At 48.0% G+C, this 25,886-nt stretch overlaps 12 protein-coding genes across 12 annotated transcripts; 7 read left to right on the top strand and 5 right to left on the bottom strand.

Annotated features, from left to right (window-relative positions):
• Positions 1-156: 156 nt before the first annotated feature.
• On the bottom strand, positions 157-2,113 carry BGW36DRAFT_356054 (putative AP-3 adaptor complex subunit MU; the record flags this gene model as incomplete). The annotated part of the gene is made up of 3 exons (XM_046213717.1): positions 157-1,528; positions 1,597-2,016; positions 2,070-2,113. The coding sequence occupies 3 exons, from the start codon at positions 2,111-2,113 to the stop codon at positions 157-159; spliced, it is 1,836 nt and encodes a 611-aa protein (XP_046075285.1).
• A 346-nt stretch (positions 2,114-2,459) lies between these two features.
• BGW36DRAFT_290451 (uncharacterized protein) lies at positions 2,460-2,809 on the top strand (the record flags this gene model as incomplete). The annotated part of the gene is made up of 2 exons (XM_046210765.1): positions 2,460-2,568; positions 2,628-2,809. 2 exons carry the CDS (start codon positions 2,460-2,462, stop codon positions 2,807-2,809), a joined length of 291 nt encoding a protein of 96 aa, XP_046075286.1.
• Positions 2,810-3,401: 592 nt separating this feature from the next.
• On the bottom strand, positions 3,402-4,842 carry BGW36DRAFT_108194 (putative 15-hydroxyprostaglandin dehydrogenase). The gene is made up of 3 exons (XM_046209212.1): positions 4,432-4,842; positions 3,915-4,349; positions 3,402-3,858 (listed from the first exon to the last, which is right to left on the bottom strand). The coding sequence occupies exons 1-3, from the start codon at positions 4,496-4,498 to the stop codon at positions 3,497-3,499; spliced, it is 864 nt and encodes a 287-aa protein (XP_046075287.1). The 5' UTR covers positions 4,499-4,842; the 3' UTR covers positions 3,402-3,496.
• Positions 4,843-5,279: 437 nt separating this feature from the next.
• Positions 5,280-6,565, top strand: BGW36DRAFT_356056 (uncharacterized protein; the record flags this gene model as incomplete). Its single annotated transcript, XM_046213718.1, has 4 exons — positions 5,280-5,429; positions 5,479-5,583; positions 5,644-6,026; positions 6,130-6,565. The coding sequence occupies 4 exons, from the start codon at positions 5,280-5,282 to the stop codon at positions 6,563-6,565; spliced, it is 1,074 nt and encodes a 357-aa protein (XP_046075288.1).
• A 358-nt stretch (positions 6,566-6,923) lies between these two features.
• BGW36DRAFT_424209 (uncharacterized protein) lies at positions 6,924-7,415 on the bottom strand (the record flags this gene model as incomplete). Its single annotated transcript, XM_046219931.1, has 1 exon — positions 6,924-7,415. The coding sequence occupies one exon, from the start codon at positions 7,413-7,415 to the stop codon at positions 6,924-6,926; it is 492 nt and encodes a 163-aa protein (XP_046075289.1).
• A 346-nt stretch (positions 7,416-7,761) lies between these two features.
• Positions 7,762-9,059, top strand: BGW36DRAFT_314563 (uncharacterized protein). The gene is made up of 4 exons (XM_046212536.1): positions 7,762-8,108; positions 8,170-8,515; positions 8,575-8,695; positions 8,754-9,059. The coding sequence occupies exons 1-4, from the start codon at positions 7,914-7,916 to the stop codon at positions 8,953-8,955; spliced, it is 864 nt and encodes a 287-aa protein (XP_046075290.1). The 5' UTR covers positions 7,762-7,913; the 3' UTR covers positions 8,956-9,059.
• A 121-nt stretch (positions 9,060-9,180) lies between these two features.
• BGW36DRAFT_458730 (uncharacterized protein) lies at positions 9,181-10,372 on the top strand. Its single transcript, XM_046222020.1, has 3 exons — positions 9,181-9,525; positions 9,579-9,998; positions 10,070-10,372. Exons 1-3 carry the CDS (start codon positions 9,343-9,345, stop codon positions 10,199-10,201), a joined length of 735 nt encoding a protein of 244 aa, XP_046075291.1. The 5' UTR covers positions 9,181-9,342; the 3' UTR covers positions 10,202-10,372.
• A 36-nt stretch (positions 10,373-10,408) lies between these two features.
• BGW36DRAFT_371837 (uncharacterized protein) lies at positions 10,409-11,811 on the bottom strand. The gene has a single exon (XM_046215410.1). The coding sequence runs from the start codon at positions 11,502-11,504 to the stop codon at positions 10,710-10,712; it is 795 nt and encodes a 264-aa protein (XP_046075292.1). The 5' UTR covers positions 11,505-11,811; the 3' UTR covers positions 10,409-10,709.
• A 235-nt stretch (positions 11,812-12,046) lies between these two features.
• BGW36DRAFT_371839 (putative SNF2 family helicase/ATPase) lies at positions 12,047-16,125 on the top strand. The gene is made up of 5 exons (XM_046215411.1): positions 12,047-12,372; positions 12,433-12,459; positions 12,523-12,663; positions 12,722-15,682; positions 15,734-16,125. Exons 1-5 carry the CDS (start codon positions 12,250-12,252, stop codon positions 15,842-15,844), a joined length of 3,363 nt encoding a protein of 1,120 aa, XP_046075293.1. The 5' UTR covers positions 12,047-12,249; the 3' UTR covers positions 15,845-16,125.
• An 833-nt stretch (positions 16,126-16,958) lies between these two features.
• Positions 16,959-18,339, top strand: BGW36DRAFT_424214 (putative aspartic endopeptidase; the record flags this gene model as incomplete). The annotated part of the gene is made up of 3 exons (XM_046219932.1): positions 16,959-17,303; positions 17,361-18,221; positions 18,271-18,339. 3 exons carry the CDS (start codon positions 16,959-16,961, stop codon positions 18,337-18,339), a joined length of 1,275 nt encoding a protein of 424 aa, XP_046075294.1.
• A 210-nt stretch (positions 18,340-18,549) lies between these two features.
• Positions 18,550-20,280, bottom strand: BGW36DRAFT_424215 (Alpha/beta knot methyltransferase; the record flags this gene model as incomplete). The annotated part of the gene is made up of 1 exon (XM_046219933.1): positions 18,550-20,280. One exon carries the CDS (start codon positions 20,278-20,280, stop codon positions 18,550-18,552), a length of 1,731 nt encoding a protein of 576 aa, XP_046075295.1.
• Positions 20,281-20,449: 169 nt separating this feature from the next.
• Positions 20,450-25,866, top strand: BGW36DRAFT_336226 (PHD/FYVE-zinc-finger like domain-containing protein). The gene is made up of 3 exons (XM_046212961.1): positions 20,450-20,971; positions 21,027-24,771; positions 24,824-25,866. Exons 1-3 carry the CDS (start codon positions 20,600-20,602, stop codon positions 25,486-25,488), a joined length of 4,782 nt encoding a protein of 1,593 aa, XP_046075296.1. The 5' UTR covers positions 20,450-20,599; the 3' UTR covers positions 25,489-25,866.
• Positions 25,867-25,886: the final 20 nt, after the last annotated feature.

Genomic DNA, 25,886 nt, shown 5'->3' on the forward strand with positions numbered 1-25,886 from the left:
GACTCCTTCCATGCATGTATTCAATGCGCTAAATGAAAGAGAAGAACAGAGGGAAAATAGGAAGCAACATCATGGGTTGATAAAAAAAAACCACGCCAAATATCGAAAAGATGCGTTATTTAGAACAGAAGGTGTTTCAAAAAAGGTGGAAGGAGGCTAACATCGTCGTTCAACGCCTTTTCGACTAACACAGAGATATTTTACCCCCTTGTACGGTCGAACCCCTTCGCCCAAACCCCGGCTCTTCCGTGGATCGATGTTTAGGCTCTCGACTTTTATTCCAGACGGCAACCAGCCCTTTACGGAGAATGAGACGGTTGCCGAGGTGGGCATTAGAGCGGATAGGAGCTTTTCCTTGCGAGATGCTGTTTCTTTAAAGGGCGGATCTGGTGGAGGTGGGGTTTCTGATGGGGATGGCTTGTCTGGGGATATATTCGACTGTCCTTCGATGATGACGGCGGCGGATGCGGTGGTCTTTTTTGATTTTGATTTCTTTGTCTTTTTGGGCTTGGAGGAAGAGGAGGAGGATTTTGGTTTTCGCTGTTTTTTGGGTTTCCCGCTTGGATGGGACTCGGATGTGTAGGTTGTTGGGTCTTGTTGGTAGGAATCGGCGTCGTAGTAGCCTTGTAGCATTTGCTGGCCAGCTAATAATTCCGCTTCAGCTTCATCTAAATCATCTTGGTATCCAAGAACGGTGCAGCGTAATGTTGCTGTTCCGGACACCGTGCCTGCATCTTTCGTGGGTATTCGCCACTCTAGATAGTTGTCGCCGGGCGAGTAGATGGTCTCACCGCGACTCGGGCGCATATCGGTTATATTTCGAACAGCCTTGGATATGGGAACATGGACGACCACTTCTTCGAGGACGGGAACAGACGGGGTGTTGCTGCTGGATCCAACACCTAGGAATGAAGGCGTCGAGCTCCCAGAGCCACTGCGGCCACCTCCAGCTTGGCGGAAATTCGAGAACGAACCGGGAAAACTGGTATTGAGGGTTAATCTCACTTCGAAATCTTTCCCACTTGGGCCCAATGATTTCTTTATATCGACCAATGCTGGCAAGAAAAGTTTCTCCATATGGCTTGGAGGCGAATCGGCGTTTGTGTCTATCGGTAGAAGATCTGCTTCGTATCCAGCAAGTATAAAACGACCATCAGGAGGCACAAAGCTCAGTTCTCCGGGCCGTTCCCTCCATCGCGCAAGTCGAACACAAGGGTGGAATACTGGAAGTTCCATTTTCTGATTGAGCGCTCTCTGGCCGCCAGGTGTCGTGAGTATTAAAAGAAGATCGGGAACTCCGGATATCTTGGCCGTAAATGCAATTGTGCCCGAAACAAGAGCGGAGAGCAGACGACCAGAAGGCGCTATTGTGACTGATAATGTTTCGATTATATCGACATATAACTCGTTCGAGGTATGGCGTATGCCAGGTCGTCGCCATGGGATGGCCGGCCCCGAGACTGAAGCAGCTGCGCTTGGTAATTGCGGTTTGAGCGGATTCAGTGGAGCCAGCGCTGGTGATGATGTTCTACACAAACACATCGGTTAGTTCTGCAGTCATTAACACCCAGCATGATTGATCCTGTGTTGGCTGACCCTGGTAACCCCACCCCACTCAAGAATTTATTCATCCAACTCGGCGTCTCTACATTTTCCTGGAGTGTATTGATTTCCGTGCTGCTGACCAGTCCCGCATCGCACATTTCGGTCAGAAGCTGCGCAACAACATCATAGTTCATCTGCAGCTTGGTCGACAGCAATGGCGCACCGACGAACTCCTCGAGAACGTCCACGACTCGGCGCATAAACTCCAGAACGAGTAGCGGCTCGGTGTCGACATCGCTAGGAGAAAGGAAGAGTAGATTTGAGTGGACAATGGAGAAGACTGTGACGGGGGGTGAGGCCTCTGGTAGATAGATCAACGAAGGACGCGGCGCGGGGTGTGCGAGGAACAGTCGAATGAGGGACGATGCGGAGGGCAGCCGAGACCGATACGCATGCTCTAGAACCGGGGCGCTGTGAGACGTTAGTAGGTAAGAACGCCGCCGAAATGGTGAGGAGCTCCATACTTGTATTCATCGTAGATATAGAGCGCTTTGATAGCGCCGCTCATGGTGACAGTTGTTGACTCTGGGTAGTCGCATGTGCTGCTGCTGCGCCCTAAGAATTGGGCGATGACGATAGAGACTAGTCCTAAACGGGCTGCCCCTGGTGAGGTCGATTTTGCCGCTGGAAGCCGCCAGACCTCGATATTTCTCAACAATTATCATATTGACATCGTTTCATGTTAAAGTGGAAATTGGGCAGGACGTATCACCATATATTCTCTCTCCAGTGAAAATAGACTGTAAGTACGTCAGCCGTGAAAAGATCAGGTCAACTCATGCATCCGCAGACTAGAATTGGCTTCTGATTCGCTATATGATTAACTGCCTGTCTATCATAGGAATAAACAGATAATGACCGCTTCCAAAGATCGTGCCCCCTGGGAACTCAAACCTGAGGAAGTGGAGAAGCAGATTGCGGGACAGCAAGACTATGAGGACTGCTTATCTTGCCGACTCGTTGGTATGGCCTGAATGCAACAATTGGTCGTTTGATTCTGATCATTAATTTGGTTATTCTAGGCTCTGGTGCATTTATCGGGCTCGGTATGTACACGTATGTCCAAGGGATGCGGAATCTCAAGCAGCAAGAACGAGCCATCATGCGCAGTTCAACCAAATATAAAATGGGCTCACGGCAGCTAGGCATTGCAACAATATCTGCTTCTTTAGTGAGCCTTGGGGTGTACAGACTTTTCAATTGACATGCTTCTGGCCTCGGCTATAATCATAAAGTCGCTGTCCCTATTTATCTGTATAATACAAAGCCGGCGTGCCGTTGCCCTAAATGTCATCAATCGATATCTGGTCGACTATTACAACTAGAAATCCAACGAGTCATTAATTTATGTCGATTTCAGGATATTGGCAGTATAAGATATTTTACCCAAATTTCCTCCCTAGCAACATATTAACATGTTTCAAGTTCCCCTTTATTTCCTTCTAGAATGGCGTTTGCAACCATGCTCATTGTCGGTGTCAAGCATGGAGAGTCACATTTTCACTCATGAACAAAGAGTTTTCTGCATAGGCAAAACCAAAGGATTTATTTTATATAGCATTAAAATCTGAAAATATAACTGAAGTCTCCCAATGGAGAGTATCCAGAAGAAGAGATTAAAGAGAAGATTCAAATGCTGCGACAAATAACCCTCAAAGGACGAGTAACTTGGATTGAGTATTATTATTTTTGTTATTATCATAATCAATTTTAACGACCTTACCCAGCTTTAAGCTATAAGGGCTCGTTTCAGTGGGCAATAGTTAGGTATTTTCTAAAGGAAGTTTAGACTAGTTACTGTTAGCTTATATCGTCTTGGTAAAAATAGGGATTCCGAGGATTTATGAATCTTCCTCTAGATTCTTTTCTTCCAACCCCGACTAGATAGTTATCACTGAGCGAGTTCGAATATACGTTTCAAAACATCATCATCGCTGGGATTTCCTTCTCCTTTGATAGACTCGTATGCCGGCCAGAGGACCGCCTTTTCAATTTCCTTGTACTTTCCATCGGCGATATAAATCACGTTTCCGTGTTTGGACGCATCGACCATGAGATGCGCAGTACATCGCGCTACCACCAACCCAGTCTGCGCTTCATGCGAGATTCCCTTCATAAGCCCGTCCATATTCGGAAGGATACTGGTTGTCGTCCAGCATGGCATGAGAGTGTTGATCCGAATAGGCAGCCCTGCAGCCTCTACTAGGCGCGCATAGCCTCTTCCGAATCCGAGGACACCGTGTTTAGCCGTAGCTACATGATTTTATTAGTTCGCATACGCCACGGCCCAATAATATGCTTTCACTCACAATAATCCGGAGCTCGAAGGGGTTGTAAGCCGGTGCTAGAGCCCATAAGCACAATACTTCCACCCTCCGACTGCTGCTTTAGGTAATGCACGGCAAGAGACGCCGTGTTGACCACGCTTTTCAAATTGATATCTAGAACCTCGTGTGATGGTTCCTTCAACTCTCCATTCTCGTCTGTAGCAAGAGAGAGATAGTCAGCACGGGGACCAATGCCAGCATTGGCAAAAACGTAATCGATTCGTTGGTGGCGCTCCTTTGCCTGTTTGAACAAGTTGCTCAGGTCGGCCCAGCTGGTCACGTTTGTTTGCACAAATAGGAATTCGGGTGATTCTGTCGAGCTGGTGGCAGACGGGGGGTTGATATCGCCGCCAACGACGGATGCTCCTAGTGATAGGAGTAGATTGACGGTTGCGAGACCTATACCTGACGAGCTGCCTATAGTTGATTGCGTGTATTTAATTAGTTCGTATTGCCCAGATGAATGCAGGTACCGCAGCGGGGCAGTGAGCAATCGCACCTGTGACAATGACCACTTTGCCCTTGATGCCAGTCAAATCCTCGTCCTTGATAATAAATTCGGCCATGGCTTTGAGATGAAGTGCTCTGACGGCAGATTGTCCTACACTTCTAACTCTCAAAACTTCGGAGGGCAAAAGACAGCAAAATACGCTCTAGATGAAGAAAATAATTGGAGCGGGGGTAATTCATAAATACCCCTGGCTTCAAAGAGCATTACTCGCACTATATGTTGAGAACTTGGCCAGGGCGTGACACAGCACAGTGCTGCGGGCCTGAGCGAAGAGTCGTAACGTACGGAGTAGTAGCCGAAAACAGTGCAGTTTTCTTAAAAGCTCTGACATATAGAGAGGCGATGCCTTTGCTATCACTAAAAGAGCGACTAACTGGGATAGTCTCCACGGTGGCGGCCGAGAGACGGGACAGGCTCCATTTTAGGACGTTCATTTGGTGCTTTCCACAGAGTAGTTTGTGGAGCTTATTTCGAAGCCATCGCCGTTTTCCCTTCCCAATTTTGGGTTTTTTGGCGGTTTCAGGCGTCGGTGGTCAGACCACTGAGCCTGGTCTTTTCTGGGCCTTGTCGTGTCCCTATAGTCCACCAGGGAGCCGCCAATAGGGAAGAAGCCCGCGACCCTTCTGCAGCGTCTCTGCCGTTGGGCTAGCCCTATTCTGGACTTGACAGCTGGGCTAGTGCTTGGTATCTCCACAGACTGACTCTTCGAGCATTCGCTACCAGAAGAAGAATAATTAATATAGAAAGATGGCAGATTATTTGGGCTTCTTCACCTTCTCCTCTCTCTTCCCCCCTCCCCATCACATCCAGAACACTCAATAGTGCCGTATGTAGTCATGGTTGATCCGGCTGGAGATGGTGTGCCGCTTTTCTATACATCCATCATACTGTTGGCCCTCGGCTGGTTCGTCTATGTCCTACGGGTTGGAGTGCGAATATGGAGAAAAGCGTTGGGTGTAGATGACATGTTGATGCTGATGGGCCTGGTAGACGTGATCTTTTCCCTTCTCTTTATTGCCCTGCTAATCCTATCAGCTGCTCTACTCGGTCACCGCGAGTCTATGTATTGTGTGCTGTTTCTTTGGCTCCGGCCAGAAGGCTGCTGCTCTGGCAAAAAGTGATATCAAGCAAGGAACCAAGGTGTGTCTCCTACAGCCTCCAACTGGCAGCTTACCACCGCTAACTGACTCTCTATCACAGCTCTTTTTCATTGCTGAGTTCTTCTATGCTTCCGGCGCTGTGGTCATCAAGTGCAGCATCGCCGTTGCTCTTCTTCGTATTGCCGACTCTCGACGTCGCTTTACGTGGACTATCTGGGCTACCATGATTGCCAGTGTCCTGTCCGCCGTTATCTTCATGGTCGGCGTCGCCAATATCTGCCACCCGATCACCACCCTCTGGGGTGAAACCACCAATGGGACATGCAACCCCACCCTCGACAGTGATATCAGCTTCTTCTTCTCTGCAGTGGAGATCATGACGGACTTCACTTTGGCAATCCTGCCTGCGGTCTTGTTGTGGAATATCCAGATGAAGAACAGGGTCAAGTTCTCCGTGATTATCATTCTTGGAATGGCCGCCTTGTAAGCCTCTTCGTCTTCACCCCATCTCACTTGGAATTCATCCATCCACTACCGTCATCGCCACGCTCCAACATCGCAATCCTTTAGTACTAACACCACTCAGTGCAAGCTGTGCAACAATTGTCCGACTCCGATATCTGAGTCTCTACAGCAACCCCGCCGAGTTCATGTTTGGCACCGGAAAAATCGGACTCTGGTCCGTCATTGAAGAAGGCATTGGTATCATCGCCGGCTCACTCCCCGCTCTTCGCCCTCTACTCTCCCTTCCTATCTTCGGCCGTAGCTCTGCGGGAGGAAGCAACGCCACCCCGTATGGCAGTAACCTAAAACGATCCAAGACTGGAAATCAGACATTAGGCTCTGGAATCAAGATGGACACGTTCCAAAAATTGGAGTATAGGGATGGCGATGGCGAGAGTCAGAGACATATCTTGAAAGAAACAGAGGTCGCGGTCACGTCGAGAGAACGGTCTGCGACGCCAGGCGAATGGGAAAGGAGTCAAATTTTGGGCTTCAAGCCTCGGCACAAGGCAACCTGAAAATATCAACGGTAATGGCATTCGGTTTTATGTATTATGTTGACATTGTTTACTCTGATTACCCAGAGCTCTATTATAGTCCGGAGTATGGTAGATAGAGAGCACCATTCTATAAAAGCGCTAAGCTACTCTGCTTTTATTTGGGGCAATGTCTCAATATGACATTCTCAACATATGCTAGTATTGTAGTTTACGGATACGTCAAATTGACAATGGTGTCCATCTTTACGGTAATGGCGAGAAAGTACACATCGGGCTCGAAGTCATGGCCAATTAATTCCCTAGCCGATCCCTAGAGGCCCGGGAGTGGTCAAGCGCATACCATCTTGAATGACAGCCTCAAGAATCGGTAGTTGCATTAATGATCTGGCATCCATGTCTGCTTGACTTGAAACGCGGCACGAATCTCCGTTGTAACTCGAGCAAGCGACTCCTGATTATGCAGTAAATGAAAACTATCCCCTGTGAGCGTTGTTTTCAGGGTATGACTGCCTGCGAAGATTAATGCCTGAGCATTGATGACAATTTCATCATCCGTTAGATCTTGCTTGGATGTTTGGAGGTATGAGAGAAAATCTGGCCAGGTTAAAGACTGTTTCAAACGCTTCTCAACCATTCCCCGGGTGATTTCTCGATGCGTTAATGAGTTTGTCTGCGCACGAAGCGCTTTGGTACTGAAGAGGGCCGAATACGCCTTGCGAATGGGAGAGTGGTTTTTGTCATCAGCGTCGAGGATGGAGTATGGCTGGCCTGGTCTAGATAGATTACGTCGAACGGTATCTTTAGGCAAGAGCTTGAACTGCGCATTAGGCCGCTTGTTGTGGATGTCCTTGATCGAGTCTGTCCTCATTCTCCAATACATGTAGTAAATGACCTCTAGGAAGCAAACTTACTCACTCAGTGAAGACCTTACTGCAGGACTCAACACTATGGCTGGGATTATACCTCATTGGAATAGATGAATCCGTAACATTATCTTCATCATTCTAGCTGTCTTCGCCGTCGCGGGGTGGTGACAGTTCGGAAGCATTCGAAAAAGACTATCAAGCCTTCTTATCCAATCAAAATTAAATACGTCAAGCAGTGAAGAGCCGGGTTTTCTTATAGCCCTGGACGATTGTACCCCCACATCCCATCGCAATTTTGAGGGGTTGACTGGTATAGATACACCGAAATTGTTCCGTAAATCCGGGGCGGATACCGTAAAGCAGGCACACTCTTGTCTGACCTTATGGATACTCTTTATATTAAACCATTTCCTTCGTCTCGGGAATTATTGTGCACTTAAATCCATCACTACCTGCCAACCCTTAGAACTTGAAATTGAGCGAACTGAAGAAACCTGAGCATGGCATCTTCCTGGACACATTTGATCCGCTTCATTGCGGAGGAAGACGGCCAGGTGCATCTGGGCCAAATCGACGCGGAGAAATTTCCTGACGTCGGGCTGGCCGTGTATGAGGGCAAAAAGCTATCCGCTAGGCTCATCACAGGCACGATCTTTGACGGCGTCTTGTCGGACAAGGTTTTGCATGTCGCAACGGTATCTCCCATCACACGCACCAAGATCTCACAGAAATACCGGCGACTAACAATAAGCTTAGCTCCTGTCCCCCATCGGCGTGGAAGAGGTCCCCATAATTCGCTGCATGGGACTCAACTACCGCGACCATGCTCGGGAAGCTAACATGCCCATTCCAGACGTCCCGGTGCTATTCATCAAACCGCGTACTGCGCTGAATGGGTCGTTTCCAGCCAAGGTTCCAGTGCCACAGATCGCACAGGATGGGACCAGTGACTATGAAGCTGAACTGTCTTTTATCATTTCCAAGTCCGGGAAAGATATCCCGGAAGATAAGGCTTTGGAGTATGTGTTGGGATATACAGCCAGCAACGATATTAGTGCCAGGGCGCAGCAGTGGAAAAACAGCCAGTGGTGTTTCTCGAAGGGTATGTTGTGGTGTATTCAATGGACGATCCTAGCGACGGGTTGCTAATATTTTGTACAGGCTTCGATGGCTCATGCCCTCTCGGACCAGTTCTGGTGTCCCCTTCTGCCCTTAAAGATCCGCATTCTCTGCAAATCAAAGCTATCCATAATGGTAGCACAGTGCAAGATTCTAATACACGGTATGTTGTCTGCAATGAGTATATATTAGGCACTTTTTCTAAACGAAACACTCTGCAGTGAGATGATATTCCGTATCCCAGAGATCATTTCGTTTCTATCTAGTGGAACGACTCTCGAAAGGGGCACAGTCATTATGACAGGCACCGGGCCTGGCATTGGAGCAATGCGTAATCCCAAGGTTGTGCTCAACCATGGCGACGATATTCGTGTCGAGATTGAAAATATTGGAACCTTGATCAATCAGATCTATTACGAGTGATATTTTTCTACATGTTTGATCGATTTGAAATATCTATATTTAAACTTTTACAGTTAATTTGATATACATAGTTCCTAAAGAATTAAAAAGATGCCCGACCCTATATATGTAATGTATCATTGGGACCCGAGACCAAAAGAAAACAATTTGTGAATGCCAATCAAGATATTGTAGCGTCGATAATTGAAAGAGCAAGTGAAACATTGCCCCAAGTCATTGTTTAGGGCCTATTATTTTAGCTCAATATCCGTAAGCTTACACGTAAATTTTAGTGGTTTTCCATAGCGTCGCGCCCTGTGACGGACAAAGCCCTGTGAGTCACCAAACAAAAAGAATTCTTGATTAACAACGATCCATTTTGTTCCAAAAATAATAGTAATAATAATAATGGCCTTCAAAAGTCCAAACCCATCCTCAAAATCTATAGTTACATTAATCCCCTGGGATCCTGCCTCTGCGGAGCATGTCCAGCGATTAGTACTCCAGCGCATTGCATGTGGATGGAATTATGAAGGGGTCGAAGGCTGGAGAACAATCCAGGAAACCGGAGAATTCAATTTACAATGGGTTGTAAGTATCTCATTCATCCTTTTGCATCTCACATCACGTTCTAAAAATTTAAGGTTCTGGATGATTCCGATCCGGACAGAGACACCAAGGTTCTCAAGCATACTCAGGCGTTCCCTGAAGAAGAAGAACCGCTGATAGACTCAGCGGTTTCTTTTGGCGGCAAATCGCGAAGTATTTCTTCGCCAAAGAGGAGTTTTACTCCTGTTGGGCATATCTGCTTAGGTCGTGTACCGGTCGAGTATGAGGCGGCAGGGTATGCGAAGAACGAAAATGGGGTTTATTGGATATCGAACTTTTATATTTCAAAGGCACTTCAAAGAAGCGGGTTGGGAAAGGCGGCGATGGACTCAATCGAGAAATTTGCGGTGTCAGAACCGCTGTATGCAAAGACTTTGGCATTGAACACAGTGGACGACAGAGGGGATCCGGAGCGGGAGGAGAAATATAAGGCTCACGGCATGGAAATTCCTCCAGTAAGAAATTTAATTCCATTTTTTGTTTATTTTCTTTTTTGGTTAGGGGAGAATGTGTTAACCCTGTTTAGGTTTCAAATCAAGAGTGGTATGAAAGGAGGAACTATCAAGTTTATACCCACGCAGAAAAGTTGTTCTCGACAGTTGATCTGACAGGGAAAACATGCCATTGGAATGCTGTGTTTCTGAGAAAAAATATTTGACACAGAATATCAACATCGAATATCTAGAAAGAAATTCCTTCCTCGCTTGATGCGTTAGTTACACGTACTTACCTCTAGCATCGCCCAGCAAATGTTACAAAACATCGAAAGATAGAAACAGAAATATAAATTTCTTCATTGATTTATTTAAGAAAATGGCATCTAACTAAGAGTTCATTTAGCTGAAATAATCGCCTTCGCATTGACCTATCTGCCTGGATGGCTCAAATATTAATTGTTACTAGAGCAAATTACTAAATTATGCTTCTATTAATCAAGATGCAAGTAGGCTCAATCGTTTTCATGACAAAATTATGGCTGCATATGAGAATATCCTTGTGAGATATATATAAATTTCTAGTCTAAGAATCGGATAAGGCGACGACGGCGCTCATGAAACGACCAATGCCGAAAGACTCCTCAATAAATGCTCGCGAAACCTTTTTCCTCTCTCGGGTATCAGTGTCATGCATGTTATCATTCCTTCGTGCAAATGGATACAATGGCCTCATGCAAATCGTCCCCGTTTACCGCCTCCAAACATGTCACGTCCATGAATACTAGAAATATCAAAGAAATCCGGGAACTGGTGCTTCCGCTTGGCGCTAAATGATGTGCCGGATTCTCTTGTTGAGGATCGTCGCGGGGCATTGTGACGGTTAGCGGCCCAAGCATTTCGTGGCAGGACTGACAGCCCTACACCTGTCGTTTCTCCTGATGATCCTGACTCCATCGATACATTATCAGCCGTTTCCGTGTCTGTATCTTGGGAGACGGCAGGAAATGGTGGTCCGGAAGAGAATGTGAATACAGGTGTTCTGGTAAATGCAGTCGAGTCTCCTGATGGAATTACTGTAGGTTGTTCGTAATTCGTTGGAGGTTGTTGTTGTTGCTCGGTAGGAGGATCAGTACGTGTCGATGAAGAGATGGATCCTTGCCGTTTGTGGGTTTTATCGTGTCGGTCTTTTCGGTTCATCGATGGTGAAGAGCTTCTCATGGGCTTGTCATCATCGTCACTCTCATTGGCGGGTGTTCCATCAACTCGTTCTGTGGCCCATTGCCGCACCTTCCAGCCTTCGCCATCTCCTAATCCCAGGTTTTCTCGATCCAAAAAATGTAATAAATCTTCGATGGCCTCTTGGTAGCCTGATTGTTTCGCTTGGGCTACGTCGGTCACAGCACTCTTATATAAGTTGGTGACCGAGAGCGCGGCAGATCTGAAAGCCTGTAAGAGCTGCTCCGGGGGTTGAGAATATGCCGTCGAGCTTGGAAGAGATTTGTTGAGTGATCTCATCGAGTCCATTGTGAAAACGCAAGTGTATCCAAGGGATATTTAGGGCTGCAGTTTAGTTGAGGTAGTCACTCGAGGGGCCTTGAGCGGCCCGTGCTTTCGGTGAAGCTGACTCTTTTGACGTATCAAATATATTGGCTGCGCTGATAACAAAAGAAAAGGGGAAAAGGTGTCCTCAAACAATGTATAATGTATACACAGCCTCTGTACCTGTTGGAGCAACAGAGTGGGCTAGTTAAGAACCGCCAGGACAGATGGATGTGTTGTCGACTATCAGATGACCAGCCAACAGCACACACACTGAGCCATCAAGATTAATCATTAATATTATCGCCCGCAACAACGTTAGTCCGGCGGCACGATCGCCCGCCACGTGAGCGCCGCGGCCGCAGCCTCAGGCAGCACCCGAAAGGTACCCGGAAAACACGCTTGTCCTTATTTGGGATTGCGGCCAAATGATGTTCCGGATAGCCTTGCTGAATCATCATTTCCGGCCAATCACCGCGCGTCATCCACGCGACGATTAAATTCCCTTAAACCCTGCGCGGCCTTTTTGATGACGCCGGTTCTTCCTCTCACCAGCCTCTGCCTACCTTCATCGACGTGTGCCCCCATCGACCATCTCAACTGCAGCAGAAAGCATCGGCAACCATTGTTCCATCACAATTTGCGGTGCCGCGTCGATTCTGCAGCTGCGTGATATCTATTATAGGTGTGAGGTCATACATCCCATTGCATTGGGGTGCAAACGTTCAGGATGGCGCCTTCGCGTAATCTACCAGACTCGGAAGCTTCGTCACAGGCCGATACACCGATGACCGATGGTAACGATGACTCTGTCGCCCGCATTTCCGTTGATGAGGCCGACTATCCTATGGTGGTATGTTGCGGTACAATCTTCGATATTGAAATAGGCCATCACTAACGCGCCTCAATTCAGGATTATCAAGATACCCCGGATTACACAGTACGAGATTCCCGTTACAAATACTCGAGCTTCACATCAACAACAAGGTCTAATGTTTTCTAGGACTCGGACACCAACCCTAATACAACAGCAAGCAGCGTCGCGGGCGATGTATCCCACCTCGATGGACGCAAGAGGAGACCAGAAGAGTCCCAATTGAAGAAGATTCTCAAGAAGCAACACGGTCGGCTAGATGAGTCCAAGGTCAGTATTGCAGAATCAGTTAGCGCACTTCAAAACTAACATGGGTACGATTCTGTAGGAGGACGACTCGATCAGACGATTTCGTTATCTACTAGGACTTACTGATTTGTTTCGTCATTTCATCGAGACTAACCCAAATCCCCGCATCAAGGAGATTCTAGCAGAGATCGACCGACAGAATTCAGATGAGTCTTCAAAAGCCAAAGGCACCGCGCGCAAAGGAGGTGCTAGTGGGACCAAAAGGCGACGAACCGAAAAGGAAGAAGACGCCGAACTTTTGAATGATGAAAAGAGGGGTGGAGAGACATCCACGATTTTCCGCGAATCGCCCTCTTTCATTCAGGGAGAGATGCGTGACTACCAGGTGGCAGGTCTGAATTGGCTGGTATCGCTCCACGAAAATGGTATCTCAGGAATTCTTGCAGACGAAATGGGTCTTGGGAAAACTCTTCAGACCATCGCATTCCTAGGGTATTTGCGACACGTTTGCGACATCACTCGCCCACATCTAGTTGCGGTGCCAAAATCCACGCTGGACAATTGGAAGAGAGAATTTGAGAAATGGACTCCTGAAGTCAACGTGATGGTGCTGCAGGGAAAGAAGGAAGATCGCCACAAACTTATCTCTGACCGTTTAGAAACGGGGGATTTCGATGTTTGCATTACCAGTTACGAGATGATTCTACGCGAGAAATCGCATCTGAAGAAGTTTCCTTGGGAGTATATTATCATCGATGAGGCCCACCGTATCAAGAACGAGGAATCTTCTCTTGCACAAATTATCCGTCTATTCAGCTCACGAAACCGTCTGTTGATCACTGGAACCCCCCTTCAAAACAACCTGCACGAACTCTGGGCCCTACTCAACTTCTTGCTACCCGACGTGTTTGGCGACTCAGAAGCATTCGACCAATGGTTCTCTAGCCAGGATTCAGACCAAGACACCGTTATCCAGCAGTTGCACCGCGTTCTGCGGCCGTTTTTGTTGCGTCGAGTTAAAAGTGATGTCGAGAAGAGTCTGTTGCCAAAGAAAGAAGTGAACTTGTACGTTGGCATGTCCGAGATGCAAGTAAAATGGTACCAAAAAATTCTGGAAAAAGACATTGACGCTGTCAATGGCGCTGCTGGCAAGCGGGAGTCGAAGACACGACTCTTGAACATTGTGATGCAACTTCGCAAATGTTGTAACCACCCTTATCTGTTCGAAGGCGCAGAGCCTGGACCTCCCTATACGACTGACGAGCATCTTGTCGACAATGCAGGCAAAATGATCGTTTTGGACAAAATATTGACTCGTATGAAGGAACAAGGAAGTCGTGTGCTCATCTTCTCGCAAATGAGTCGTGTGCTTGATATTCTAGAAGATTATTGTGTTTTCCGGGAACACAATTACTGCCGTATCGACGGTTCGACTGCACATGAAGACCGAATTGCGGCTATTGATGATTACAACAAGGAGGGTTCTGACAAGTTCATCTTCTTGCTGACCACTCGTGCTGGTGGGTTGGGTATCAATCTTACAACGGCTGACATTGTCGTGCTGTTCGATAGCGATTGGAACCCGCAAGCCGATCTGCAGGCGATGGACCGCGCTCACCGTATTGGACAGAAGAAACAAGTGATCGTTTTCCGGTTTATCACGGAGAATGCGATTGAAGAGAAGGTTCTCGAACGAGCGGCACAGAAACTACGACTTGATCAGCTTGTCATTCAACAAGGCCGTGCACAGCAGCAAACCAAGAATGCGGCTTCTAAAGATGAATTGTTGGGCATGATTCAACATGGAGCAGCCGATGTCTTCAAGAACCAAGGGGGCACTTTGGGAGGCGGGGTGACGGATGATGATATTGACGCGATTCTGCGCAAGGGCGAGGAACGTACTGCGGAGCTCAACAAGAAGTATGAAAAGCTTGGTATCGACGATCTACAAAAGTTCACGTCAGATAATGCGTATCAATGGAATGGCGAGGATTTTACGAACCGTAAAAAGGATATTGGAATCAGCTGGATCAATCCAGCGAAGCGAGAACGAAAGGAACAGTTCTATTCGATTGACAAATACTATAGACAAGCTCTTGCTACAGGTGGTCGTACCGCCGAGACAAAGCCAAAGGTGCCACGTGCTCCGAAGCAAGTCGCGATTCACGATTGGCAGTTCTTCCCACCTCGTCTGCATGAATTGCAGGAGAAGGAAACAGCTTATTTTCATAAAGAGATCAACTACAAAGCTCAACTTGCTGAAGGCAACGAGGACGATTTGAGCGAACGCGAAGCCAACCGAGATCTAGAACAACAAGAAATTGACAGCGCGGTTCCGTTGACTGAGGAAGAGCAGGCCGAGAAAAATCGACTTTCTGAAATGGGCTTTTCACAATGGAACCGTCGTGACTTCCAGCAATTCGTCAATGGTTCTGCCAAGTTTGGCCGGACTGATTACGATGGAATTGCCACGGAAATTGATAGCAAGACACCTCCGGAAATCAAGGAATATGCCAAAGTCTTTTGGGAACGCTATGACGAGATTAGTGACTATGCCAAGTACATTCGTGTCATTGAGCAAGGAGAAGAAAAGCTGCGAAAGAACACGCATCAACGCAAGATGCTGAAGAAAAAGCTAGACATGTATCGCGTGCCACTCCAGCAATTAAAGATCAACTACACGGTGTCCACGACCAACAAGAAAGTCTACTCAGAAGAGGAAGACCGATTCTTATTGGTCATGCTTGATAAGCTCGGCAAGGAGGAAGACAGCGAAGGCATCCAACTCTTCGAGAAGATGCGGGAGGAAATCCGGGAAAGCCCTCTATTCCGATTTGACTGGTTCTTCTTGAGCCGCACACCCGTCGAACTCAGCCGTCGCTGCACCACGCTTCTCAACACTATTGCCCGCGAATTTGAACCGGACTCCAAGGCCAATGGGGAGACTAGCAAGGGTCGTGGACGGGATCGTGCTGACGAGGATGGTGATGAAGAAGACGAGGATGCACCAGCCAAGAAGAAGTCCAAGGGCGGGGCAGTGGTAAGTTTTTCTCTCTATTTCTCTAGACTATCTCGCTAACAACGCTTGTAGAACAAAAAACTCAAAACCGTCAAGACTAGCAGTAAAGGCGCGTCTACCAACCCGTCCAGGGCGACAAGTGTCTCATCGGCGACTACCAAATCCAAGAGCAGAAAGAAGTAAAACGGTTGGTTGGTTGGTTGGTTTGTTAGATCTGGTACTTGAAATTTGTTACCCTCGTTTTGTTACCTCTTTATGGGATTTTGGTTGGACTTGGTGGCTCGTTGGACCGGCGTTAGAGACGAGACTCAGCCAGATCAGTGGTTATTGTGTATTATCTTCGTTTTCGTGAAACGTTTAAGATACAAATAAATATTACGCCTAATATTGACTATTCTTTACTGATAACGTCTAATCAATCAGATAGTCTGTGCTAATAACAGACGGGATACAATACATCTACATCTTTTCCCAGTCTATTCTTGCAATATAATAAGTTTTCAAATGGTATGATGTTTTACCAATTATGGATGATTAATTTACTTATACGTATTATTAAACTTTAGCTCCAATAAATTATCAAGTATAATTTTATAACCAATTAAAAGGCATAGTCAGCCAGGGCGTGGATATATTGTGTTTTTATCCCCATTAATCATAAAATCCCAATTTCCTGGTGTTTGAGGGTCCAACGTAATCACCTTATCCTGGGCCAATAATATCAAATAATGACCGAAAACGACCCCCGCGCGTGGCAAAAGAGTCCGAGCGGGCACGGTATCTTCTGTTGATGATTGGGTACCTGTACGGAAGGCGCCGAGTGGCTCTGCTGATGGTGTAGGCTGACCGATGTCGTTGTACTCTCTCTGTGGTAAGCGTAGGCTGGAATCTGATCTTGTGGCGCAGCCCATATATTGGTGTGTAGATGCTAATTATGGGATTGCCGGCGCCATTGGCTGCATCTGACGTCGTCGCCCACTGCGCTTGGACTACTTGTCCTCTGCCTGGTGGTAGTAGTGGTGATAGTGGTGTTTCATCGTCCGCTATGGGTGACGACAGCTGCGTGCTTGCTTGCTCAAGTGAGCCCATCGCGAGACTGCCCTGACTGCCTAGGGAGGTGACTACTGATTAAGGCAGGTAGTTAGCAAGCACCTTCCGTACATAGCCCGCCAGCCCCCAATGCTCCCTTCTCTCTTCTTGTTTTCTTCTCTTCATCACTCCCTCACACCCTTTCTCATCACTGATTCATATCCATATCCTTATCCACTTACCGAACTAGCATCGTCAAGCGCTCTCGATGGCTACCAAGCTTAAACTCGTCCTCAACCCCAAGTACCAGCGCAACGGCCGCAAGTCGTATGTGCATTTGCTTCGCAAGTACAGATTTGACCCTACCCTGCCTGGGCCATTCTTCCATGCCACCCGCGTTACTCAGCAGGGTAAATTCACGGCCCAGGGCCAGCCTCCTGTCGGAGGCCGTGCCCACGTTAAGCGCATCTTGCAGAAGAAGACAGGCGACCAGACCGGTGATGTTCCTTCAGAGGATGTCCAGAATGACACCGAGTATCTGGCCCAAGTGAGCATCGGGACTCCTGCCCAGACTTTCAAGTTGGACTTTGATTCTGGCTCTGCTGATCTATGGGTATGTCTCGGATACACCCTGCTTTCTGATAATGTAGCGTCTGATGCCAGGTTTTAGGTTTGGTCGACTGAATTGCCATCTGGTACCAAGTCGTCTGGGTCAAGCCACTCTATTTTCGACCCTTCCAAGTCGAGTACTTGGAAGGCCACATCAGGCGAGACCTGGCAGATCTCCTATGGAGACGGCTCGTCTGCATCTGGTGATGTCGGTACAGATGTGCTCAGTCTCGGTAATCTAGATATCAAGAACCAGGCTATCGAAGTTGCAAGCACTTTGTCAACCGAGTTCCAACAGGGAACTGGAGATGGTCTTCTTGGCTTGGCTTTTGGCAGCATCAACACAGCCAAGCCCAACCAAGTCAAGACCCCAGTGGAGAACCTGATAGCCGACAACCTGATTCCCCAGAACGCTCAGTTGTTTACTGCTCATCTCGGTGCAGCTGCTGAAAAAGGCGACAATTCTTTCTATACCTTTGGTTACATTGATCAGGACACCGTCAGTGCTACCGGCAATAAGATCAGCTATGCTCCCGTCGACAACAGCCAAGGTTTCTGGACCTTTGATTCCACTTCGGCCACTGTGAATGGCAAGACTATCAACCGTTCAGGAAATACTGCCATTGCTGACACCGGTACCACTCTGGCCTTGGTCGATGACGACACTGTCAAGGCTATCTACGATGCTATTCCCAACTCCAAGTACGATAGCAACCAGCAGGGTTATATCTTCCCAACCAACACAACTGCCGATAAGCTTCCTACAGTTACATTCGCTGTCGGCAATACCCAATTTGCAGTGCACAAGTCCGCTCTGGCGTTCGCTGATGCTGGTAATGGCAATTCTTTCGGAGGTATACAGTCGCGTGGCAACAATCCCTTTGACATTTTGGGCGACACTTTCCTCAAAGGCGTCTATGCGGTGGGTCTATATATATTTTCATGTTGACACTGTACTAATTGCTTCACAGATCTTTGATGTCGGAAACACCCAATTTGGTGCGGTCCAGAAGCCAGACCCTGATGTAACTTCTTCATAGCTATCTAGACGAACTTGTCACCCCTTGAAGACAGCTTGATGAATAGTCTCTAGAGGCAGATAGGGGTTGATGTTCCCTGGGTTTAGAGAATAGGCGGTGGCAATGGTTCTTAAAGAGACAGACTTGATAACTGATAATGAGATTATGATGCTTCTATAACTACAGTAAAAAGGTGATATACACGGGAATATAATACAGTAAAGCACCAAACTAATTAAATTCGAAAGAATTCGACGGCTTTTCGGTTTCAGTCTCCGATGAAGCTTCAACCGCCCCTGGTACTTCTTGTACGTCCTGTACTGGGAGATCAGTGACTTGCAACGGCGCCCGCATCAACATCTCCATCAACAACGCTGCCGCCACACTGACATTCAAACTGTCCACCCGCGCTGCATCACTAATCCCCAAATCCGGACGGAACCGTGCACCCGGTATCGATATCAACCCATCAGCCTGCGCCTTGATCCGCGGCAACAAGCCCGTCCCCTCATTGCCCAACATCAACACCGTCGGCGCCTGCATGAGCAAATCCGGCGTATTACTCCCTGCAGCCCTATCCACCACGAGCATCCGCCCCGCGTCCTGAGCGACATTATCTGGCGAATCCGCAGCCAAAAACCGCCAGCCATTCTGCCGCGACAGGCGAATGAAATCGTGCTCATTGGTGGTTTTCAATATCGCCATATTCTCGGCAGCCCCAGCGCTCGCTTTGATTGTCACCGGCGACATGGGCGCAGAATTGCGGCCGGCGAGGACGATTGCGTCGACGCCGAGGTAGTACGCTGACCGGATAATCGCGCCTAGATTCCCAGGGTCAAGGATCCCGTCTATGAAGAGGAGGAATGGAAAGCGGGATTTTGCACTCTCGTCAAATCGGGATACACGCGAGACCTGCCCGCTCGACCCGTTCAGAGAGGCTTCTTCCTGCGATTGCCTGCCGAGGCTGACATTGAAATGATTTTCGGCTGGTGCCGGCGCCGCGTCGAGACAGACGACTGGTAACTGTGGCAGTGGCGATACCTCCAACACGCAGCCATTATGTGGCCTCCCGCCACTCATTCTATCCAATATCCTGTCCCATTCCGCAAACGCCATTTTCACGGTGATACCCCGCGCCAGCGCCATCTTGCGCATGGTGACTTTTTCAGGGGTCAGGTCTTCATCGGGCCGTTGGTAGATGTATAATTTATGGATTTGGCGACGCGTGCAGCGCAGAGCAGCTTCGACGGAGGATGTGCCGTAGAGGAATTCCGAGGCTGGCGTGGTATATGGAATAGCGCTGGGAACTTTGACGTGCTCTTTCACTCGTTCCGGAACGCCAGAGCTTGGGATGTGGTCTTTGCCGACTTTCCTCTTGCTGACTGTGTATTCTCCAGACCGGCCCATCCAACGTGGCTCATTCGTTGCTGGGCGGCCCAGTCCCGAGATAGGTTTCTTGGGTTCTTTGCTAATGGGGGTTGATGGGTAGGCGAGTTTCTTGATTTGTTGGACTTTGCCCGTTCTAATGAATTCGTCTTCGTCGAATTGCACAGGGCCCTGGGTATCGCGTAGTTGTGTGAAGCCGCTCAGAAACCCTCCTGTGCTACGGGGACGCGAGTATTTGTGGAGTCGAGCTGCTTTCTTGTCGTTGAATGAATGTCTCGTGTGATCTTCATCTTCTCCTCCTTCATACCGAGAGCGTCGATTTCCTTCTCGTGACGATTCGTATACTCTCGGTCTCCGCGAGTCACCACCCGATGAAGATTTACTAAAATCTTTATCTCCATAACGAGAGCGTCTATTCCCTTCTCGCGATGTTTCGAATCTTTCAGATTTCCGTTTCCCGCGTTCAATCGCGGAAGTTAACGATGCATAGCGGATCGTAGTTCGGGGTGCGATCACCCCTAACCCTCCAGTCAGGTTTTCACATATTTGTAAAGACCGTTGCCTGTATGCAATCATCTTATCTGATCGATGACCGATCGAATCGGTCGTATGGGGATGGAATAAATGTGCAGGTGCAGCAGGGGCGGAATCAATCACCGAAAAAAAAACGATAATAACATGATAAGATAAGGAATCCGGATCAACGGCGGGCCGGGCGAAGCGCGTATCGTGTCTACGACGAGGCATCGCATTTATCTCCCATACATGCTCGGGTTTATTTGTTGGCGTTGCTTGTTTGTTTTATTCAATTCACTTCGGTTCTTTTGCTATTCATTTTATATGGTTAGAATTTATGTAGCGAGCCTTTTCCGCCTCTCCTGAGCTTGTAGGAAAGATGGTGTCTGATAGATGCTTTTCGCCTACTTCAGACGATGCTGATGAATTGGTCGCGGATCTCCTACAGCAGTTCTCCTCCGTCTCTGGCGGAGGAATCGAGCCGGCTATACAAAGCGTACTGTCATCCCATAATCGGATTTTGCGAACGCGCCATGTGACCGCCACTTCGCCCGCCAAACCAACTGCTATCACATCTGCCTCTCCATTTCCAGGACGGAGAACTGCTGCAGTTGTCGTCCCACCCCCACCGTCTGACGTTGACTTTGATTTTCTGCCTGGTCATTCAACGGCTAAGAATGTTTTGAAACAGCGGCAAGTCAACGGGAGGACTCTTTATATGGTGGAGCTTCTGAGTTTGGAAAAGGAATGGGTGGGTTTTGGATATTCTTACTTCCTTTATCCTTCTAATCATGTTTTCTGCTTAGGTGCCACTTTCTAAATTGAAGACTTTGGATAACGGTACTAAAACTTTGCAACGTTTTGAAAAATACGCCCCCCCTAAGGAAAAGACATCAGATCAGATGCGCAAATACCAATCTGCCGTCCACTTAGACGGCACATCTTCGTCAGAGGAAGAGGATGATGATATTATTGTAGCTGGTCCCTCCAAAAGACGTCGTCGTGGTCGTCCGCCTGCGTCAACTAAGCGATTTGATATCTCCGATGAGGACGAAGAAGATGATGAAGACAACTCTGATGATCAGCTTGTCAAACGACGATCTAAACGACAGGTCAAGTCGCACCAGAATAAGATGTCAACTTTCTGGTCTGGCCTCAGCTCTAGTGACGATCTCAGTCGTTCGTCGTCGTCTTCGAAACGGCGTCGCTCGACAAGACAATCTACTAGACGGATTTCGGCGAGACTTCGCTATGGGCAATCAGAGAGTGAGAGCGATGAGCCTCAACCCCGTCGCGGTGTGCGATTCTCGACTAGGACGAAGATATCGAACAGAAGAAACCTCAGAGAGCGGCTCGAAGACGACATTTCCGAAAACGAGCCGGCCGAAACGGAGAAGAAGTTTTTCGGCGCCAAGGAGAGGTTCTATAAATTGCCATCTGATGATCCGTTCAGACTTCGCCACCGCCAAATCTGCGATACTTGCTCAGGGCATGGAGATGATCGGGAGAAAGGTCCCCTCGTTTTCTGTCAAGGATGCACATATGCGTATCACAAAACCTGCTTGGGCCCCCGGGCGCAGCGAGAGCACCTCGTCTCAAAAGTCGGTCATGATCAATTTGTCTTACAATGCCGTCGCTGTATTGGGGTTGCTCAAAAGAAAGATTCCACTGCCCCCCATCTAGGTCATTGCTTCTCGTGTAAAGAAGAAGGTCTAGCTTCGCGACCATTCCGAGAGCGCCTCAATCCTCGCCAAGAACAACAGCAGCGTGAAAATAACGAAGGACTGGACCCAATCACCAAAGTCGAGCCATCGCTCCTGGATAATGTCGATAATATTCTATTCCGTTGCATTGAGTGTACTCGGGCTTTCCATTTCCACCATCTTCAGCCGAAACCTGATCTAAAAGCGGATGATGTTGAGATTGTGGATGCAGATGCCGATCCATCTGAATCGGCAATTGCCAACACGCGCTTTAAACAGTATTCGCGAAGGTGGAGGTGCTACACTTGTATCACTGCGCCCGAGGAAATCGAGGCTCTGATTGCCTGGAGACCTGTTGATGCTGACAGCTACACGCCGGGATTTTCGGTTGATGTTTTGGAAGAGAATGACAAAGAGTATCTGATTAAATGGAAACGGACTTCTTACTACCGCACGACATGGATGGAGGGCTCTTGGGTTTGGGGTGTTGCATCACCTCTAATGCGAAAGGCGTTTTTCAAATCTCCCAAAGGTACCAGACCCCAAATGACCATGGAAGATGCTATTCCGGAAGATTTCTTAAGAATCGACATTGTTCTTGATGTCAAATATACCAATATCGTCAGTACACATTCGATGGAGATCGACATGGCTAGGGTAAAAGACGTCAAAGAAGCCTATGTCAAGTACAAAGGTTTACTCTATGAAGACGCTGTCTGGGAAACGGTACCCTCACCAAATGATGGAGAGTGCTGGGAAGACTTCAGAGCAGCCTATGAAGACTGGGTGTTGAAAGACTATGTACGGGTTCCCAAGAATCCAGCTCTGAAACAGCACCTTGCCACTGTCCGTGAACAAGACTTCCAATCAACGCTCGTCAAAAAAGCCCAGCCGAATTGTGTGGTTGGTGGCAAGATAATGGACTATCAACTAGACGGACTCAATTGGCTCTATTACATGTGGTATAAACAACAGAATGCCATTCTTGCAGACGAAATGGGTCTCGGAAAGACAATCCAAATAATCTCCTTCCTCGCCACATTGATCGAAGATCACCGCTGCTGGCCTTTCCTCGTCGTCGTCCCGAACTCCACGTGTCCAAATTGGCGGAGAGAAGTCAAGAAATGGACACCAACTTTGCGAGTCGTCACGTACTACGGAAGCGCTGTCGCGCGTCGAATTGCCCACGATTTCGAAATGTTCCCCGAAAACGCTCGTGATTTGAGAGCTCATATTGTCGTGACATCCTATGAATCGATGACGGATGACAAGGCTCGGAGGGTATTGGCAGGTATACCATGGGCTGGTCTTATTGTCGATGAAGGCCAGAGGTTGAAGAACGATAAGAACCAACTGTATGATTCGCTCTCTCGAATCAACTTCCCATTCAAGGTGCTTCTTACGGGAACGCCGCTGCAGAATAGCACGCGAGAGTTATTCAATCTCATTCAGTTCTGCGATCCAACCAGAAACGCAAAGGCTCTTGAGGAAGAATATGAGACATTGACGAAGGAAAATGTTCCTGAATTGCATGACCTGATTCGTCCGTTTTTCCTTCGTCGTACAAAAGCACAGGTTCTTACGTTCCTACCGCCCATGGCACAGATCATCGTTCCAGTGTCCATGTCTGTTGTTCAGAAGAAGCTTTACAAATCGATTCTTGCCAAGAATAGCAAACTGATCAAGTCGATATTCCAGAGCAATCAAGAACAGGCCAGCAAGCAAAATGAGCGTCACAGTCTGAGCAATATCTTGATGCAACTACGAAAATGTCTGTGCCATCCGTTTGTGTACAGCAGGCAAATTGAAGAGCGCACATCCGACCCGACTCTTTCGCATAGAAATCTTGTTGAAGCTTCAGGGAAACTGCAGCTTCTCGAGCACATGCTACCAAAGTTAAAAGAGCGAGGTCATCGTGTGCTTCTCTTCAGTCAGTTTTTGGACAATCTAGATGTCGTCGAAGATTTCCTTGATGGATTGGGTCTCCTCTATCTCCGTTTGGACGGTTCCATGGGAGCCCACGAAAAGCAGAAACACATCGACGCATTCAACGAACCAAATTCGGAATACTTTGCATTTCTTCTGTCGACGAGATCTGGTGGTGTAGGAATCAACTTGGCTACCGCAGATACTGTCATAATCTTAGATCCGGACTTCAACCCGCACCAAGACATACAGGCACTTTCTCGCGCTCACCGCATTGGTCAGCAGAAAAAGGTGCTTGTCTTTCAAATCATGACACGTGGGAGCGCAGAGGAGAAAATCATGCAGATAGGCAAAAAGAAACTAGTCTTGGATCACGTTCTGATTGAACGAATGGACGCCGAAGACGACGAAGGGGTCGATCTAGAATCAATTCTTCGCCATGGCGCCGAGGCTGTGTTCGACGACGACAACACGGGCGATATTCACTTCGATTCGGAATCTGTCGAGAAACTGCTCGATCGTAGCCAAGCTGAAGACACTAAAGTGGGCAACGATGCTTCTGCCGAATCACAATTCAGTTTCGCTCGCGTATGGGCGAATGAAAACGGAGCGTTGGAAGATCGACTGAGTAATTCGGAGGCCTCAACGCCGCCGAATAATAATCTGTGGGAGAAGATTCTCGCTGAACGCCAGAAGGCTGCGGACGAGGAGGCTCTTGCCAATGCGCAGGCATTGGGTCGAGGCAAACGGAAGCGAACTGCGGTGGATTACACTGCTCATGACAACAAGGAGCAAAGCCCACCGGCCAAGTCCAAACGATCCAAGACACAGCAGGCTGATAGTGACGCGGAGTTCAAGAGCAAGGGAGATGAAAGCGAAGATACTGATCCGGAAGAGTTTACTCAGGTGAAGAAGGTTAAAGGTAGACCCCTACTTTCCTCATACATAAATTTATCACATAACTAATCTATTAGGTCGTCCATTTAAACGCGTGGATCCCACTAAACCCAGCTCGTTGGATGGAAATCTCGACGGTGCATCGTCGCGTTACACAGAGCGTCTGCTTCCATGTATCGCGTGCGGTGCAATGCATCCTGTGGGCTACTGCCCTCTCAAACTAGCTGGCGTTGAACACTGCGGCCTCTGCGGACTCGCACACATCGGCTACCAGCGCACCTGTCCACATCTAAATTCGGAAGAACAGATCCTGGTACTACTCCAAGCCCTCAAGCAAAGCACCGAACCGAAAGCCCTCGTAGACCAAGCCCGCCACTATCTGTACATGGTCAAGGGCGATCTCGTTAGTCGGCGGAAAAAGGCCGAAACTGCTGCAGCCGGACGCTTGCCTAATTCATCCTCTTCTGCGCCACAACCTCCATCTTATACCATTAATCGACCTCCTTACCAGTATCTGGCACCACCACAACCATCGGCTAGGATTACTCCGAGCTCGTTCATACAGTTTGGAATAGGCCCACTTCCATCGACTATTTCGTCTATACCGTCCACCAGGGCTCTGTCTGGTATTCCAAGACCGCCGTATCAGAATAGCCTTTATCAACCCGTTCCCACTGTGTACCAGCAATCTCCCCAGCCTCCTGTGCAGAATCAGAATCGGAACCCTCCCCCAGCCACCTAGGTGTCACATATCTCTCCTTCTCGATGATATTATCCATTCAGACCAACTGTGGCGCGATCAGTTTGCTAGTCACGTTACCTTGACGCTAAATTCTGTCAACATGTCGAAACTTTTAGCGTGCATTAACTTCATCAGCTTTTTCCTTTTGCATGATATGAACAGGCGTTTTAAAGACTCATTTATAATGACACCCAGGTGCATTGGAGTTAACTAATAGGAGAAGACTTCATTTCTACATGGCATGTGTTTGTAGGCGACCTTTTCTTTATTAGGGGGTATCGTATAGTTTCGTTTATCAGGCCTGGAACAATCAATTTTCGCACCAGTTAACTTCGAATAAGCTGTGTGTGTTTCCACTAGACAATTCATATCGTTCCCACCATAATAGCATTACATTC

The sequence above is a fragment of the Talaromyces proteolyticus genome (genome assembly GCF_021365285.1).
Source record: "Talaromyces proteolyticus strain PMI_201 chromosome Unknown BGW36scaffold_3, whole genome shotgun sequence".
Classification (NCBI taxonomy): domain Eukaryota; kingdom Fungi; phylum Ascomycota; class Eurotiomycetes; order Eurotiales; family Trichocomaceae; genus Talaromyces; species Talaromyces proteolyticus.